Source organism: Thalassophryne amazonica, chromosome 5, assembly GCF_902500255.1.
Source record: "Thalassophryne amazonica chromosome 5, fThaAma1.1, whole genome shotgun sequence".
Lineage (NCBI taxonomy): Eukaryota > Metazoa > Chordata > Actinopteri > Batrachoidiformes > Batrachoididae > Thalassophryne > Thalassophryne amazonica.
The window spans coordinates 66,066,901-66,085,781 of record NC_047107.1 but is presented as its reverse complement, the minus strand read 5'-3'; the positions used below and the strand labels follow the sequence as shown (position 1 = coordinate 66,085,781).

The following is an 18,881-nucleotide window of genomic DNA, read 5'->3' as shown; positions in this document are numbered from 1 at the left end:
TTGTAGAAAATTTTATTAAAAGGCAGCCATGTCTTTTTGCAAATTTGGAAGTGATGGAATAAAGATACAGCTTGGCAACAGGAAATTTTGACTTCAGCAGGCCAAATACATTCGAATCAATCTGTTGCCTGCTTTTAACAGAAAAGGCCTTACACACTTTATCCAGGCCCTTTTCATGAAAATGGAACATAACTAAAGGTGAATGCTGGAGTGTGGAAATTGGAGTGACCCTGCCAGGCTGCTATCACCTTTGGGACTGAAGAGCTTGAGGCTTTAAGGAGGTTCAAGAGAAATGTAAAGATTTTATTACTGGAGAGGTTACAAAGAGGAGACAAATGATCTGCGTGTTGTTGTTTGAGAACTGTTGTGAGTGGAAAATATATATACAACCCCAATTCCACTGAAGTTGAGATGACGTGTAAAATGTAAATGAATGGTAAATGGACTGCATTTATATAGCGCTTTTCCATCTGCATCAGACGCTCAAAGCGCTTTACAAATAATGCCTCACATTCACCCCAATGTGAGGGTGCTGCTATACAAGACGCTCACTACACACCAGCAGCAATAGGGGATTAAGGACCTTGCCCAAGGGCCCTTAGTGATTTTCCAGTGAGGCAAGGATTTGAACAGAGGATCCTCTGGTCTCAAGCCCAATGCCTTAACCACTAGACCATCACCTCCCCTACGTAAATGTAAATAACAGAACACAATGATTTGCAAATCCTCTTCAACCTATATTCAATTGAATACACCACAAAGACAAGATATTTAATGTTCAAACTGATAAACTTTATTGTTTTTGTGTAAATATTTGCTCATTTTGAAATGGATGCCTGCAACACATTTCAAAAAAGCTCGACAGTGGTATGTTTACCACTGTGTTACATCACCTTTCCTTCAAACAACACTCAATAAGCGTTTGGGAACTGAGGACACTAATTGTTGAAGCTTTGTTGGTGGAATTCTTAACCATTCTTGCTCTTTGTGTTGCAGGCATCCATTTCAAAATGAGCAATAATTTGCACAAAAACAAAAAAGTCTATCAGTTTGAACATTAAATTTTTTTTCTTTGTGGTGTATTCAGTTGAATATAGGTTGAAGAGGATTTGCAAATCATTGTATTATTTACATTTTACACAATGTCCCAACTTCATTGGAATTGGGGTTGTATTTTAAATAAATGTTTACCTCTGGGCACATACATTCTGGTTCGTGTGATTGAACAATTCAAATTTTGGCTTCCTTGCAAATAAAAGGACATTAGGCAGCAATGACAAATGGGTAGGCACTCAGTTTGCACAAATATAAACCCACTGAAACGGTCACTCACAAGTCACAGGTTTCCTAAACTTGCCCAAGTTCCAACAAACTGAATAATGGTATTATGGAGCCGGTAAGAAATTTCTGACTCTGACCCGGGAAACATTCTGTGAAGTTACTGCTGTGTCTCTGTAGTTTATTAGAACCTTCTTAATTCCTCATCTTTCTCCGCTCTTCATTATGTTCTTACAGGCTGTCCAGTCGTACCTGACTACCATTACAGGTTCCTGATTACTAAACCTGTGCAGGGGCAGCGCTGCAGACGATCCCGCTGTCAGCGCTGTCTGTTGCAGGTGCTGTCATTTTCTCTCCATGTCTGCTGCAGCTGCTGGAGGTGCTGAAAGGCTCTATGGGTGATGTTAAGTGCTGGGTGGACCTTTCTCAGGTTGGGCTCTCCAATCAAAGACAGACCACACAACCCTAAGTAGGCATGAAGAGGGTCTGAAGGCGTAAGAAAGGAAGGTAACGGGGGGGCAGCGATGAAGAGAAAAAGAGGGGAAACTAGGTCAGATATGGTAAATTATCAGAGCAGACAGATCTGCAGACTTCATAACAATCAGATGTGAGACAGATCATGTGAGACCTCACAATGACCACTCCCCCATTACCCATTAATAAAATTAAAAAAAAAAACCTAACTATTCAGGAGCTTTGTTTTTAGCAAATTATTAATAATGCACATCAGTTGACCTCTTGGCCCTTCCCCTCCTGAAGACCATAAAAACTGCATGGAGCTTAAAAACAGTATTGAACCAATATGAAATCAGAGATGATTGGACCCAAAAGCATCATCCATTAGGATTGACAATGACTCCAACTGTAGCATGAACACAAGAGACACATCACAAAAATTTATATACTGACCTCCCTTTTCCTGTACTGTACCATCCAGCAATGCAAAAGCTTGCACACTGTTCACCACAGCAAAAATGTCCCATGCACTGCTCTGGTGTACAATGGTTCATTTCTACTGGTTTCTCCCATTTTGCTCAACACAATATTTGATTTGTTTCTTGCCGAATGATCTTCCTGACACAACTCCAAATATACATTGAGATCAGGGCATAGGTGGTCCTGACCCTTCTTGTTTGGAGTCAAGCATGCTAACTGCTTGCACCACTGCACTGACCCAAAATGTACACCAATTAAACTTGCCTTGGTAGTTATTCTCACTAGAATTTTTCGGGTTTTACAATTCATTCTTTCAAACCCACTGCAGATACCCCTGATTATCAATCAATCAATCAATTTTTTTTATATAGCGCCAAATCACAACAAACAGTTGCCCCAAGGCGCTTTATATTGTAAGGCAAGGCCATACAATAACTATGTAAAACCCCAACGGTCAAAACGACCTCCTGTGAGCAAGCACTTGGCTACAGTGGGAAGGAAAAACTCCCTTTTAACAGGAAGAAACCTCCAGCAGAACCAGGCTCAGGGAGGGGCAGTCTTCTGCTGGGACTGGTTGGGGCTGAGGGAGAGAACCAGGAAAAAGACATGCTGTGGAGGGGAGCAGAGATCGATCACTAATGATTAAATGCAGAGTGGTGCATACAGAGCAAAAAGAGAAAGAAACAGTGCATCATGGGAACCCCCCAGCAGTCTAACGTCTATAGCAGCATAACTAAGGGATGGTTCAGGGTCACCTGATCCAGCCCTAACTATAAGCTTTAGCAAAAAGGAAGTTTTAAGCCTAATCTTAAAAGTAGAGAGGGTGTCTGTCTCCCTGATCTGAATTGGGAGCTGGTTCCACAGGAGAGGAGCCTGAAAGCTGAAGGCTCTGCCTCCCATTCTACTCTTACAAACCCTAGGAACTACAAGTAAGCCTGCAGTCTGAGAGCGAAGCGCTCTATTGGGGTGATATGGTACTACGAGGTCCCTAAGATAAGATGGGACCTGATTATTCAAAACCTTATAAGTAAGAAGAAGAATTTTAAATTCTATTCTAGAATTAACAGGAAGCCAATGAAGAGAGGCCAATATGGTGAGATATCTCTCTCCTTCTAGTCCCCGTCAGTACTCTAGCTGCAGCATTTGAATTAACTGAAGGCTTTTTAGGGAACTTTTAGGACAACCTGATAATAATGAATTACAATAGTCCAGCCTAGAGGAAATAAATGCATGAATTAGTTTTTCAGCATCACTCTGAGACAAGACCTTTCTGATTTTAGAGATATTGCGTAAATGCAAAAAAGCAGTCCTACATATTTGTTTAATATGCGCTTTGAATGACATATCCTGATCAAAAATGACTCCAAGATTTCTCACAGTATTACTAGAGGTCAGGGTAATGCCATCCAGAGTAAGGATCTGGTTAGACACCATGATTCTAAGATTTGTGGGGCCAAGTACAATAACTTCAGTTTTATCTGAGTTTAAAAGCAGGAAATTAGAGGTCAACCATGTCTTTATGTCTGTAAGACAATCCTGCAGTTTAGCTAATTGGTGTGTGTCCTCTGGCTTCATGGATAGATAAAGCTGGGTATCATCTGCGTAACAATGAAAATTTAAGCAATACCGTCTAATAATACTGCCTAAGGGAAGCATATATAAAGTGAATAAAATTGGTCCTAGCACAGAACCTTGTGGAACTCCATAATTAACTTTAGTCTGTGAAGAAGATTCCCCATTTACATGAACAAATTGTAATCTATTAGACAAATATGATTCAAAACCACCGCAGCGCAGTGCCTTTAATACCTATGGCATGCTCTAATCTCTGTAATAAACTTTTATGGTCAACAGTATCAAAAGCAGCACTGAGGTCTAACAGAACAAGCACAGAGATGAGTCCACTGTCCGAGGCCATAAGAAGATCATTTGCAACCTTCACTAATGCTGTTTCTGTACTATGATGAATTCTAAAACCTGACTGAAACTCTTCAAATAGACCATTCCTCTGCAGATGATCAGTTAGCTGTTTTACAACTACCCTTTCAAGAATTTTTGAGAGAAAAGGAAGGTTGGAGATTGGCCTATAATTAGCTAAGATAGCTGGGTCAAGTGATGGCTTTTTAAGTAATGGTTTAATTACTGCCACCTTAAAAGCCTGTGGTACATAGCCAACTAACAAAGATAGATTGATCATATTTAAGATCGAAGCATTAAATAATGGTAGGGCTTCCTTGAGCAGCCTGGTAGGAATGGGGTCTAATAAACATGTTGATGGTTTGGATGAAGTAACTAATGAAAATAACTCAGACAGAACAATCGGAGAGAAAGAGTCTAACCAAATACCGGCATCACTGAAAGCAGCCAAAGATAACGATACGTCTTTGGGATGGTTATGAGTAATTTTTTCTCTAATAGTTAAAATTTTGTTAGCAAAGAAAGTCATGAAGTCATTACTAGTTAAAGTTAATGGAATACTCAGCTCAATAGAGCTCTGACTCTTTGTCAGCCTGGCTACAGTGCTGAAAAGAAACCTGGGGTTGTTCTTATTTTCTTCAATTAGTGATGAGTAGAAAGATGTCCTAGCTTTACGGAGGGCTTTTTTATAGAGCAACAGACTCTTTTTCCAGGCTAAGTGAAGATCTTCTAAATTAGTGAGACGCCATTTCCTCTCCAACTTACGGGTTATCTGCTTTAAGCTACGAGTTTGTGAGTTATCACTTCAATGTAATAATAAGTCTTATTTCTGACGCCACGCTGGGAATTTCTCCCAGGGAACTCTTAAATTCAACCAACTCAGCTATAAAGCTCACAAGCTCATTTGCAAAGGAGAGACAAAGAACAAGTTCAAAATACAAAATGATTCAATGAGGATGTAAAACTATTGACGAGATACTCTATCTCCCTTACAGAGTTTAGGTAGCTACTCTGCACTGTGTTGTTATATGGCATTAGAGAACATAAAGAAGGAATCATATCCTTAAACCTAGTTACAGCGCTTTCTGAAAGATTATAACATTTCTTATGCAGCTGTTCCTCTTCACGCTGATCAATCTCTCAAAATAATAAAACATACAAACACTCTTTACCCCTTATGGGAGCAGTTGTTGAAGCAAATATTAAATTTCACCTGTAAAGCATAAGACAGCTTAAGCAGCAGTTCAGGACATCTGGAGCTGTGTTCTATAATGACAGTATCCAATGCATTTACTTTGTAATTGTAGTGATTTTTATACTCACCATCCCTCTAAGTACACTTTGCTAGAACTGAAATAATGTTTTGTGCCATAGATTCATCAAGGTGTTGGCAACATTCCTCAGACATTTTGGTCCATATTTACATTATAGCATGAAAGTCAGGAAGTACAAGACATTAGTAAGGACACTGTATATAAAATAATTATTTTGTAGCAGATTAATAATTTTCTGTCACAGTTTGGCTGTTGAAAACACCTCTACTTGCATCTGGAATCACAGAGGACATTTGGAGCTTTTTTCCTGTCTGTCTCATGTGCTGAGGTGGAGAACATATTTGGAACAGCCTTAAAGGTAACTATTTGTAATGTTTATATTGTAATAGCTTGGTAAAACAGCTGCATGTCCATTCCTTCTTCATAAGTAGCTGTAAAAATATGTTTATGATAGATTTAACATCTTGTTATAATGGATCAGATGAGGCGCACTCTGTGCGCGCTGATGCAATGACTCGCGCTCAAGAGCATTTACACAGAATGCAAGCTCTCAAAAGAACAATTTTGCAGACATTAACAGACTAACACAAAGTTAAAGGTTGGATTACAGTGTCAAAATGACTGTAAGACACGGAAGAAATAAAGCCAGCGAGAAGAAGCGCAGAGGCGACTGTCCAGGAACCCGTGGTTCAGTTCTAGCTGGTCTATGGATGTGTTTTGTGTTGCGTTTTGTTTTTATTTTTTTGGAAGTGTTCCACAGCGGCCACCTCATTGTAGTGTTTTTTTTGTGGTCACAGAGAGCTGGGTGAATATGCAGAACTGCTGCATTTAATGATTCTGGAACACAGGTGAACAGCAGCCTAGCGCACAGATGTGCAGGAGCATCTTTTTTTGGACTGCGTTTAAAAAAATGTGACAACAACTTGAATGGATGCTGTGACTTGAAAACCCACACTTTAAAGGGACCAAGCGTTGAAGGGCTGGAGGTTTGGACCAAACCCATGCCTAAACGTGCACCAACATCGCGTTACATGGCACTACATGGATCATATGTGGCTTGACATGGATCATATGCAGCGACATGAGCCATTCGAGGCTGGACAGGGCTCAAATGACAGGTCAGTCATGGCTCACTAGAGGCTGATATGTGGCACATGTGAGGTACAGAGAGGCACATAGAGGCGCCTTAGTAGCGGATACGTGATAGCTTAAAACATGGATCATTCTTCGGATAATTGCTGACACACCCATGCATGGCTCATTATTCGGTGGGACCGAGGCTTTATAGATATGCTTACATCAGCTCGAACCAGTCTAGCCATTCTTCTCTGAACTCTGCCACCAACAAGGCATTTTTGCAGCACGAACCAGCCAGTTTGGCACCAAGAACCATGCCAAGTTCACTGAAAACAACTACAATCCTTTTGACCATGTCTACATGTGCAGAAGTATCAAGTTTCTGCCACTGTGTGATTGCTTGGTTAGACATTTGATGTAATGAGCAGCTGAAGAGGCTCTCTCAATTTTGTGGCCAGTGAATGTATAATGATAGGAAATCAGTCTTAAAAAAAAAAAAAAAAAAAATAGGGACAAATTTGTGGTTGTGGCCCAACATTAAATTTTTATTCAAACCAACCACTAACCAAACTGGTTCCTGTACATGAGTGGCAGTAGATAGCACTGTTCACTCGAACAACGTGCAAGTACATATAGTACTGTACTTGGGTATTTATGCCATCTGTACCCACACTGCCAGAATCTTTTTCATTCCCTGAAACCGCTTTGTTCTACAACACGAGAGTCTTTGTCAGCACAATGTTTTGATTCATTGTTTCTTCCAGCCCACCCTAACTGCCCTGTTCCTGTAATGTGAGGAGCTCGATCTCCTGTGTCCTCAGGCTACCTGTAAGCAACCACCTCATCAATTACACAATACAAGGACAAGCGAGCACACAGCATGTACACAAGAATGTACACCATTCAGGTTTAGGGTTACAACGCTTTTCCACTGATCTCAAGTAATGCTTCCAACCACAACTCCACCCTGACCTTTGCACACCTGTGCAGAGCTGGACAGAAACTGTCCTACATTAGGAGGAATAAAAGACAGAAACTGATTCATCCTTCCATATCAGCCTGAAAAATAACCAGAAGGACAGTGACACAATCTGCAACACCACCCACCATCCAGTTAAACTATCATTCTTGCAATAGTGTTTACAATGTATTTGTTTTTGTTTTAATACTTTATATGTGCATCAATTTTTATTTAAAATGTAATGAGATTTTTTAAAACGGTTTCACATATGGTGCAAGAATTTACCACAGATCAAAATCAAATAAATTAACACAGGTGCGATCTGAGATCAAGCTCGCAACATGATCCCCACCCCAATTTGTGATAGTCATCACTGATAGTAAATCTTTTGTGATGAAATACCTGAAATTAACATACCAGTCAACTGCTATAAATGTAACCAACAAATAAGATTTATTAAAAATGCACATCTTCATGTGGTGTACTACCACTGTCTGACAATTCTCTGAAATCCAAACATTTTAGGAGGCTTTGCACTCTCAAAGTCAACATCATATGATACATCAATTTAACACAAATATCCAATTATCATGTTGGACCAGGATGTCTTTTTCCTCATCCACATGTTCACATAGTGTGCCATCATCATGTCAAGTTTCATTTGACTCAATTAAACGGTTCAGGAAGAGTTGCGCTTCCAAGATTCACAGGCAGATGGAGAACATGGAAATTGTTGTTGTTTTTTGGGGGGGGGGGGGGGGGGGGGGGGGGATAGGAAGTAAGAAAATATTCCATGTACAGGCACATAAGATGAGAGGGACAAAGTCTGTGAACATGAGCGATGGAGCTTGCTGCAATATTGGTGACCTATGTGTAGCAGACTGGAGTAATCTGTTTCACCTGGTATCCAATTTCAGCCAATCACAGCAGGAGAAGGCTCGCATAAAAGCGAGCAGAGATTATCCGTCTCTCTTACATTTCAGATAGTGGAGAATTTTAGATGGGAAACTAAATTGTAATTAAAAAATCATTTTGTATTTTGAACTTGTTCTTTGTCTCTCCTTTGCAAATGAGCTTGTGAGCTTTATAGCTGAGTTGGTTGAATTTAAGAGTTCCCTGGGAGAACTTCCCAGCGTGGCGTCAGAAATAAGACTTATTATTACATTATCCATTCTGCCATACTTGGAGGTGCTCACAGGTTTTCTTATTATTTTGATGACCATAATGTATTGCATCTGCTCTGCCACATATGTTAACAAATATGTGTGTATAATCACACAATGCAGAGTCGTACCGCGCATTATGCGTAGAGTTCTGTGCACTGAGCAGTTGTGTACTGTACGGTTCAATACAAATACATGTATTGTGACACCAATCATACAGTGCATCTGGAAATATTAATGTTGCTTCACTATTTCCACATTTTATTATGTTACAGCCTTATTCCAAAATGGAATAATTTTTTTTGCCCCAAAATTCTAGACACAACACCACATACCCCAATACTTTCTGGATGCACCATGTGTACACACACACACACACACACACACACACACACACACACACACACACACACACACACACACACACACACACACACACACACACACACTTGACCTGTTCAAAATATCAAATGTTATAAAATCTTTTGGGCCACGTGCTGTCCTTGTTCCACTAATAGAATAAAAGGTCTGTGGCAAATTTTATTGTAATTGGACTTTGTTTAGGGGTCCCCACAAAGCCAACACATGTACCTGTAAAAGACAAATAATGGCATCAGTCTTCTCGTATTAGGGTGACGCTGCCTTGCCAGTGGAGGGAGAGGAAAATGTGTCACTCTGGGGGACCTCTAGATCTTATTTGATTGAGTTCAAATTTGGTCTGCACCTATAAAACCCCAAGTAGAACAAAAACAACATGTGGCCCGAAGTCTCTCACAACTTTTATTTTTGACTATATAACATGAACAGCCCTAAGTTTTATATATATATATATATATATGTATATACACTCAACAAAAATATAAACGCAACACTTTTGGTTTTGCTCCCATTTTGTATGAGATGAACTCAAAGATCTAAAACTTTTTCCACATACACAATATCACCATTTCCCTCAAATATTGTTCACAAACCAGTCTAAATCTGTGATAATGAGCACTTCTCCTTTGCTGAGATAATCCATCCCACCTCACAGGTGTGCCATATCAAGATGCTGATTAGACACCATAATTAGTGCACAGGTGTGCCTTAGACTGCCCACAATAAAAGGCCACTCTGAAAGGTGCAGTTTTGTTTTATTGGGGGGGGGGGGGGATACCAGTCAGTATCTGGTGTGACCACCATTTGCCTCATGCAGTGCAACACATCTCCTTCGCATAGAGTTGATCAGGTTGTCAGTTGTGGCCTGTGGAATGTTGGTCCACTCCTCTTCAATGGCTGTGCGAAGTTGCTGGATATTTGCAGGAACTGGTACACGCTGTCGTATACGCCGGTCCAGAGCATCCCAAACATGCTTAATGGGTGACATGTCCAGTGAGTATGCCGGCCATGCAAGAACTGGGACATTTTCAGCTTCCAAGAATTGTGTACAGATCCTTGCAACATGGGGCCGTGCATTATCCTGCTGAAACATGAGGTGATGTTCTTGGATGTTGGCACAACAATGGGCCTCAGGATCTCGTCACGGTATCTCTGTGCATTCAAAATGCCATCAATAAAATGCACCTGTGTTCTTCGTCCATAGCAGACGCCTGCCCATACCATAACCCCACCGCCACCATGGGCCACTCGATCCACAACATTGACATCAGAAAACCCACCCACACGACGCCACACACGCTGTCTGCCATCTGCCCTGAACAGTGTGAACCGGGATTCATCCGTGAAGAGAACACCTCTCCAACGTGCCAAACGCCAGCGAATGTGAGCATTTGCCCACTCAAGTCGGTTACGATGACGAACTGGAGTCAGGTCGAGACCCCGATGAGGACGACGAGCATGCAGATGAGCTTCCCTGAGACGGTTTCTGACAGTTTGTGCAGAAATTCTTTGGTTATGCAAACCGATTGTTTCAGCTGCTGTCCGAGTGGCTGGTCTCAGATGATCTTGGAGGTGAACATGCTGGATGTGGAGGTCCTGGGCTGGTGTGGTTACACGTGGTCTGAGGTTGTGAGGCTGGTTGCATGTACTGCCAAATTCTCTGAAACGCCTTTGGAGACGGCTTATGGTAGAGAAATGAACATTCAATACACGAGCAACAGTTCTGGTTGACATTCCTGCTGTCAGCATGCCAAATGCACGCTCCCTCAAATCTTGCAACATCTGTGGCATTGTGCTGTGTGATAAAACTGCATCTTTCAGAGTGGCCTTTTATTGTGGGCAGTCTAAGGCACACCTGTGCACTAATCATGGTGTCTAATCAGCATCTTGATATGGCACACCTGTGAGGTGGGATGGATTATCTCAGCAATGGAGAAGTGCTCACTATCACAGATTTAGACTGGTTTGTGAACAATATTTGAGGGAAATGGTGATATTGTGTATGTGGAAAAAGTTTTAGATCTTTGAGTTCATCTCATACAAAATGGGAGCAAAACCAAAAGTGTTGCGTTTATATTTTTGTTGAGTGTATATATATATATATATATATATATATACACACATACATACATACACACACATATACAGCGGTTTTCTGATGTCAATGTTGTGGATCGAGTGGCCCATGGTGGCGGTGGGGTTATGGTATGGGCAGGCGTCTGTTATGGACGAAGAACACAGGTGCATTTTATTGATGGCATTTTGAATGCACCGAGATACCGTGACGAGATCCTGAGGCCCATTGTTGTGCCATACATCCAAGAACATCACCTCATGTTGCAGCAGGATAATGCACGGCCCCATGTTGCAAGGATTTGTACACAATTCTTGGAAGCTGAAAATGTTCCAGTTCTTGCATGGCCGGCATACTCACCGGACATGTCACCCATTGAGCATGTTTGGGATGCTCTGGACCGGCGTATACGACAGTGTGTACCAGTTCCTGCCAATATCCAGCAACTTCACACAGCCATTGAAGAGGAATGGACCAACATTCCACAGGCCACAACCTGATCAACTCTATGCGAAGGAGATGTGTTGCACTGCATGAGGCAAATGGTGGTCACACCAGATACTGACTGGTATCCCCCCCAATAAAACAAAACTGCACCTTTCAGAGTGGCCTTTTATTGTGGACAGTCTAAGACACACCTGTGCACTAATCATGGTGTCTAATCAGCATCTTGATATGGCACACCTGTGAGGTGGGATGGATTATCTCAGCAAAGGAGAAGTGCTCACTATCACAGATTTAGACTGGTTTGTAAACAATATTTGAGGGAAATGGTGATATTGTGTATGTGGAAAAAGTTTTAGATCTTTGAGTTCATCTCATACAAAATGGGAGCTCATGTGTATATATATATATATATATATATATATATATATATATATACACACACACACGCGTGGATTCAAATATACCAGCGAATTTTGTATGTTATAATCAAAATCCACGACATATGTAAAATGGACAAAATCTGCTATATGTATAAAATGGACAAAATTCGCAATATATATATGACAGATTACATACTTAGAGTCAGGAAGCATTGAAAGATATACAGGGAATCCCCAGCACCAATTATACTTATGTATTTCCTTGATTAAACTGCTGAGCTTGAATAGTGCTTGCCTCATTTAATGGCCGGGTCAAAACTTCGTCTGAAAAAATAAACGCCTGCCTTAAACAAGAGCAATCACAGATTTCTGATGTCCGCCAATCCAGATACGGATCACCTGCAAAATTCAGTGGAGCCTTCCATGCCCTAATATCTATCTATGGTGCAAATTTGATGAGAATCTGTAAAGTAGTTTTGAAGTAATCCTTCAAAGCCTATATAAAGTGAGATCTTGTTCCAGAATTCTGATCCGGATCACTTCCAAAATTTTGTGGAGTCTTCCATGCCCCAATATCGATGTGTAGTGCAATTCTGGTTTGGAATCTGTTAAGTAGTGTTGGCGTAATCCTTCAAAGCCTATATAAAGTGAAATCTTGATCCAGAATCCGGATCCAGACCGCCTCCCAGATTCAATGGAGTCTTCCATTCCCTAATTTCCATCTGTGGTGCAAATTTGGTGACAATCCGTGAAGGAGTTTTGACGTAATTCTTACAAGCGAAAGTGAAACTTGACCCAGAAGCCAGTTCACCTCCAAAATTTAATGGAGTCATCCATGGCATACCATTCATGTGTAGTGGAAGTCTGGTGAGAATCTGAAGTAGTTTTGAGATAATCCTTCAAAGCTAATATAAAGTAAAACTTGATCCAGAATCAGGATCACCTCCAAAATTCAGTGGAGTCTTCCATGCCCTAATACCTATCTGTGGTGCGAATCCATGAAGGAGTTTTGACGTAATCCTTCAAAGCCTATATAAAGTGAAATCTTGATTCAGAATCTGGATCCGGTGTGATGGTATCACCCACAAAATTTAATGGAGTCTTCCAAGGCCTAATATGTATCTGTGTTGAAAATGTGGTGAGAATCCATGAAGCAGTTTTGATGTAATCTTTCAAAGCCTATAGAAAGTGAAACTTGATACAGAATCTGGATCACCTCCAAAATTTAATGGATTCTTCCATGGCCTAATATCGATCTGTGGTAAAAATCTGTACAGTAGTTTTGAAGTTTCCATGCTGCACCCTCTGCACGGAACCTTTTACAGAATGACCTAAAACTGAGGGAGCTGGTCTCCTTAGAATCTTTTAAAGGACTTTTATACTGAAACTTTTCCATTGGCTAGTAATTGTCTACTCTGTATGTGTGGTGGAATGCTAAAATTGACACGTAACCTTGCTGCCTGTCTTGGCCAGGACGCTCTTGTAAAAGAGATTTTTAATCTCAATGAGTCTCTTTTCCTGGTTAAATAAAGGAAATAAATAAAAGTAATACTGCTATCAGTAATCATTCAAACCCTAAATAAAGTGAAACATGATCCAGATTCTGGATCACCTCCAAAATTTAATGGATTCTTCCATGGCCTAATATCTATCTGTGGTGAAAATTTCATCAAAATCTGTGCAGTAGTTTAGACAGGGAACCTTCTACACTGTGCTAAAAGACAGACAGACAAATAAATAAATTCTGATAACTTCTTTACATCCTTGGCAGACATAACAAGCACCAGGCATTATGTGCATTAAAAAGATTGCATTTAGTCGAGTCACTCTTTTTTCCTAAGTCCACTGTGGAGTGGTACCTTAAAATCCTAAAGCCTGATTTATGCTTCTCCAGCTCTGTAACTCCATGGCCATGCAATGACGTTGACGTGCGCGTGACCCTTTTAAAGTTCTCCGTCACGCTGGTGGGTGTCTTAATGCAATTTACTGCAGGAACAGCGGCTTTTTCTGGATCAATCTGTCCCTCAACGAACTCCACTTCTTTATACAATCATCAACCTCCAAACTAACATTATGTACAATTTCCCTCCATGAATTGCAGGTCATTTGAGTGTCTTTTACCAATTCCGTGTTGTAAAGTTGGTCATAATTGCAGACTTTTCTGCTAAATGTTCCTGTATTTGATCCATGATTGAAATGTAATCAGTGTGAGGACTACAAAAACTTTTAAAATATGACGGGAGAGGAAGGAGTCAAAGTGGAAAATTGACAAACCACACTCCTTGTGGTCTCCGTCGTTTTGACCAGACGATGAAAAGGGTTCACAGTCAGACACAGAGGGCTCTGATCTAAAACAGTTGCTTTTGGTTTGCCACATCCAAAAATGTGTGTGAAACTTAAGACCATATTACAGTGCAGGGAGTAAGCAGCGTTTTGTTAATATTCACCGGCCTTGAATAAAGGGCTGCCTCATTTAGGCGTAGGGTCTGAGCACAGTTTGAAAAAATTAACGGCCGGGCTTGTAATAAAGGAAATGGGGTATTCACTTTCCTTGAATCAGGTTGTGTCGGTGCTGAACTTCATTTCGTACCTCCGTTGCAACTGGGCATAACCAGACTACTGTCTGGTATATGCAGGGGTTTTTTAAGGGTGATTCTTAGACTACGGGCACTTATTATGTCCTTTGATCATATTGTATGAAAAACAGAAAAAAGGGGAAATTTCACACTTTTATAGTTATCTTTACAATGAAAGTGTGTTAAGAAATTTGTTCTAGTAGTCTATGATGGCTTTTTCACCTTTTTTCAGCATCATTATATGCAAATATTGCCGTTTTGTGCTTGTCCCACGCCCAGACTTTTGATCTTCGATGATAAAAATGAATGGTAAAGAAACGTTTTTTCTAATGTTTTAAAATATCTCTGAATAAAATATCCGTAAAATAATCAAAACATAATTGGGGTATTCAATGTCATACAACTGTTGTGATTTTTTTTAAACAAAATGTAGTTGTCCCACACTATTGCCGTAATTTCCACCACAACACTGTAATGTCCCTTTAAACAGTTTGTATGAAAGATTGTTTGGGTAGTTCCTATGGAGATAAACAGTGACATCAGAGCACATGTATATAGCGCCAAATCACAACAAACAGTTGCCCCAAGGCGCTTTATATTGTAAGCCAATGGTGTGGTGGAAATTACATTTACAAGGTCAATAGTGCCCGTAGTTAAAGAATCACCCTTAAATGGTAATGCATTGCGATGAGTGAGGCATTTTGTCCGACGTAAGCGAAAATCTGTTATATATGGTGTTTATTACATAGAATACATTATGAATGTAATTACATCTCTTATGGATTACATAAGAGATTTAATTACATCTCATGAATTGGTAATAAATTAGATTAAATCTCTTGTCAATCGTACTGGGATTAATTTGCTGTGCAACGTGTTAAGTGTTCTGCTATTTTTGTTTATTAGGGATACAGCTGTTTAATTGTCTTCCTCAAAAAGAATGTCCTGTATCGTAGTTAGTTGAGCTTTTATGAACAAGTAACTACATTGAACTAACTCTTGAGCCATCTCTGCTCCATCTTACTCTGGAGCAGAGAGAGCAGTTTGGCACTTCCCAGCCACTGTACCAGTGGCTTCCAGTGGATTGTTTGCTGTTGTGACGCTCTTCCGAATTTTACACGGTTGTATAACGTTTCTTTTATTTCTGTTTAGCACACTTCTGGTTGTTAAGTGTATCTTCTCTGAATCTTATTCCTTAACTACAGTCCTGATGTCAATCGTTAGCGGGAAAGCCCCGTAGGGCTTGGTGCCCGGTTGTGGTACCCCAATCACACTCGCCACTGCGAACTATGAATCGGTTCTCCCCCTTGGATTTGCCTAATGTGAATTCTCTGAGCCCACGAGTGACTTCCACTCCTGTCTCCAGGCCAAAACGCCAGACTCTAGCGATAGGGGATTCTATTACCCGCAAAGTCAGGCCACAGATGCCGGCTGATGTTAAATGTATTCCTGGGGCCACAGCTCCCGACATTGCATACCATCTTAGGGTGCTGACGGTGCGGAAGGGAAGATTAATACAACCCCTGGCAATAACTGTGGAATCACCGGCCTCGGAGGATGTTCATTCAGTTGTTTAATTTTGTAGAAACAAAGCAGATCACAGACATGACACAAAACTAAAGTCATTTCAAATGGCAACTTTCTGGCTTTAAGAAACACAATAAGAAATCAAGAAAAAAAAAAATTGTGTCAGTCAGTAACGGTTACTTTTTTAGACCAAGCAGAGGGAAAAAAATATGGAATCACTCAATTCTGAGGAATAAATTATGGAATCACCCTGTAAATTATCATCCCCAAAACTAACACCTGCATCAAATCAGATCTGCTCGTTAGTCTGCATCTAAAAAGGAGTGATCACACGTTGGAGAGCTGTTGCACCAAGTGGACTGACATGAATCATGGCTCCAACACGAGAGATGTCAATTGAAACAAAGGAGAGGATTATCAAACTCTTAAGAGGGTAAATCATCACGCAAAGTTGCAAAAGATGATGGTTGTTCACAGTCAGCTGTGTCTAAACTCTGGACCAAATACAAACAACATGGGAAGGTTGTTAAAGGCAAACATACCGGTAGACCAAGGAAGACATCAAAGCGTCAAGACAGAAAACTTAAAGCAATATGTCCCAAAAATCGAAAATGCACAACAAAACAAATGAGGAACGAATGGGAGGAAACTGGAGTCAACGTCTGTGACCGAACTGTAAGAAACCGCCTAAAGGAAATGGGATTTACATACAGAAAAGCTAAACAAAAGCCATCATTAACACCTAAACAGAAAAAAACAAGGTTACAATGGGCTAAGGAAAAGCAATCGTGGACTGTGGATGACTGGATGAAAGTCATATTCAGTGATGAATCTCGAATCTGCATTGGGCAAGGTGATGATGCTGGAACTTCTGTTTGGTGCTGTTCCAATGAGCCTTTGTGTGAGGATGGGTGGAGTCGCTCGTCGTTTTTTCTTTGCAAGGAAATGGCAGAATGACTGGAGCAGCGCGATTGCATCAAATTTTGCTAGAAACTGGGCGACAGCCAGGTGGAAACCATTCGGATTATTCAGACGGCTTTCGGTGACGATCCTATGGGCATCACACAAATTAAGGAGCGGTACAACCGGTTTAAAGACGGCCGCACAACAGTGGAGAGCGCGCTGCCATGAACACGCTGAAACGACTGGATCATTTTCAAAGTGAACGCTGTGGTGATGTGGGACCATCGTGTGACTATCCGAGAAGAGGTGGACATCAGCACTTTTTCGACACATTCCACTGTGACAGAAGATTTGGCCATGAAAAGAGTGGCGGTGAAATTCATTGGCACGAAGCTGATGGTGGAACAAAAGCAGCTTTGTGTTGAAGTCTCACAGGACATGTTGTGGCATGCTCACCTCGTCCACCATTCGGAAGATTCAGACGGCTTTCGGTGGCTTTTCAGTCGTGTGACTATCCAAGAAATTGTGGACAAGCTGGACATGCCACAACATGTCCTGTGAGCCTTCAACAATGATTACCTTAGTGACATAAAATTTGGGGTTCCACAGGGGTCCGTCCTAGGCCCCCTGCTTTTCTCCCTTTATATAGGGCATATACAGTGGTCCCTTGTTTATCGCGGGAGTTATGTTCTAAAAATAACCCACAATAGGCAAAACCCATCAAGTAGTCAGCATTATTTTTTATAATTATTATAGATGCTTTAAGGCTGTAAAACCCCTCACTACACACTTTACACTTTTCTCAAACAGGCATTAATATTTTCTACCTTTCTCTCCTGTGTAAACACTCTTTTTTCTTCTGGGCGAGAAGATCATAGACACACGCAGAACACAATGCGCGTGCTCTCCCTTCGCTCACTGCCTCCGGGGGTACGGATGTGGGACCTGCAAAGAATCCAAGTCATGGCCACAGAGCTCTGTGGCTGCGGTTACTGAGACCATGCAGTGGGTGCTGCGGATTTTTCCGCAAGAACTCTATCCTTCCACATCAAAACAGTGAGCGTCGTCTCTGGACCTGCTGCCAGAGTTGTCCGCAGCTCCGCACAACAGAGGGGGGTGGTGTGAGTGGTCCGCTGCAGCGTTTACCGAGCTCGCAGACTCAGTAAGGGCATCGGAGGCAGTGAGAGCAATCGCGGTGATGCCGACCGGTGCCGCGACCGGCCCGCCTGATAAGGACGTAGAACACAATGCGCTGTTTAAAAAAAACAAAAAAGAAGCATGCAAAATTGCATTAAAATCTGCGAGGCTGCGAAAGGTGAACTGCATTATAGTGAAGGACCATTGTATTGTGGTGCTTTGGGATTACCTTTCACTGCTATGCTGATGATAATCAGTTATAAATGCCGATAACTGCTGGTAATCACATTCACATAAAATCCTTAGAGGATTGCTTTGCCTCAGTGAGAAGTTGGATGTCTAGAAACTTCCTACTTTTAAACTCTGATAAGACTGAAATGGTAAAAATGGTAAATGGACTGCATTGATATAGCGCTTTTCTATCTGCATCAGACGCTCAAAGCGCTTTACAAATAATGCTTCACATTCATCCCAATGTGAGGGTGCTATCATACAAGACGCTAACTACACACCGAGAGCAATAGGGGATTAAAGACCTCGCCCAAGGACCCTTAGTGATTTTCTAGTCAGGTTGGGCTTTGAACCGAGGATCTTCTGGTCTCAAGCCCAATGCCTTAACCACTAGACCATCACCTCCCTCATGAAATGATGGGTCTTGGTCCAGTGAGACATCTGCATCAATTTGACCAGTGTGTCGTGTGTCATACATCATGCTGACAAAGTGAGGAACCTTGGGGTAATTTTTGATCCTACATTGTCCATTGACCTCCACATTAGAAATATTATGAGGACTGATTTCTTCCACCTGTGAAATATTGCGAAGATTCATCCCATCCTGTATATGGCTGATGCT

At 41.2% G+C, this 18,881-nt stretch overlaps 1 protein-coding gene across 1 annotated transcript in view; it reads right to left on the bottom strand.

Annotated features, from left to right (window-relative positions):
- Positions 1-1,235: 1,235 nt before the first annotated feature.
- Positions 1,236-18,881, bottom strand: part of pggt1b (protein geranylgeranyltransferase type I, beta subunit) — a 68,425-nt gene continuing 50,779 nt past the window's right edge. Inside the window, exon 9 of the mRNA XM_034170474.1 lies at positions 1,236-1,764. Within this exon, the coding sequence (XP_034026365.1) occupies positions 1,598-1,764 (167 nt within the window). The 3' untranslated portion in view covers positions 1,236-1,597. The remainder of the gene's footprint in view (positions 1,765-18,881) is intronic.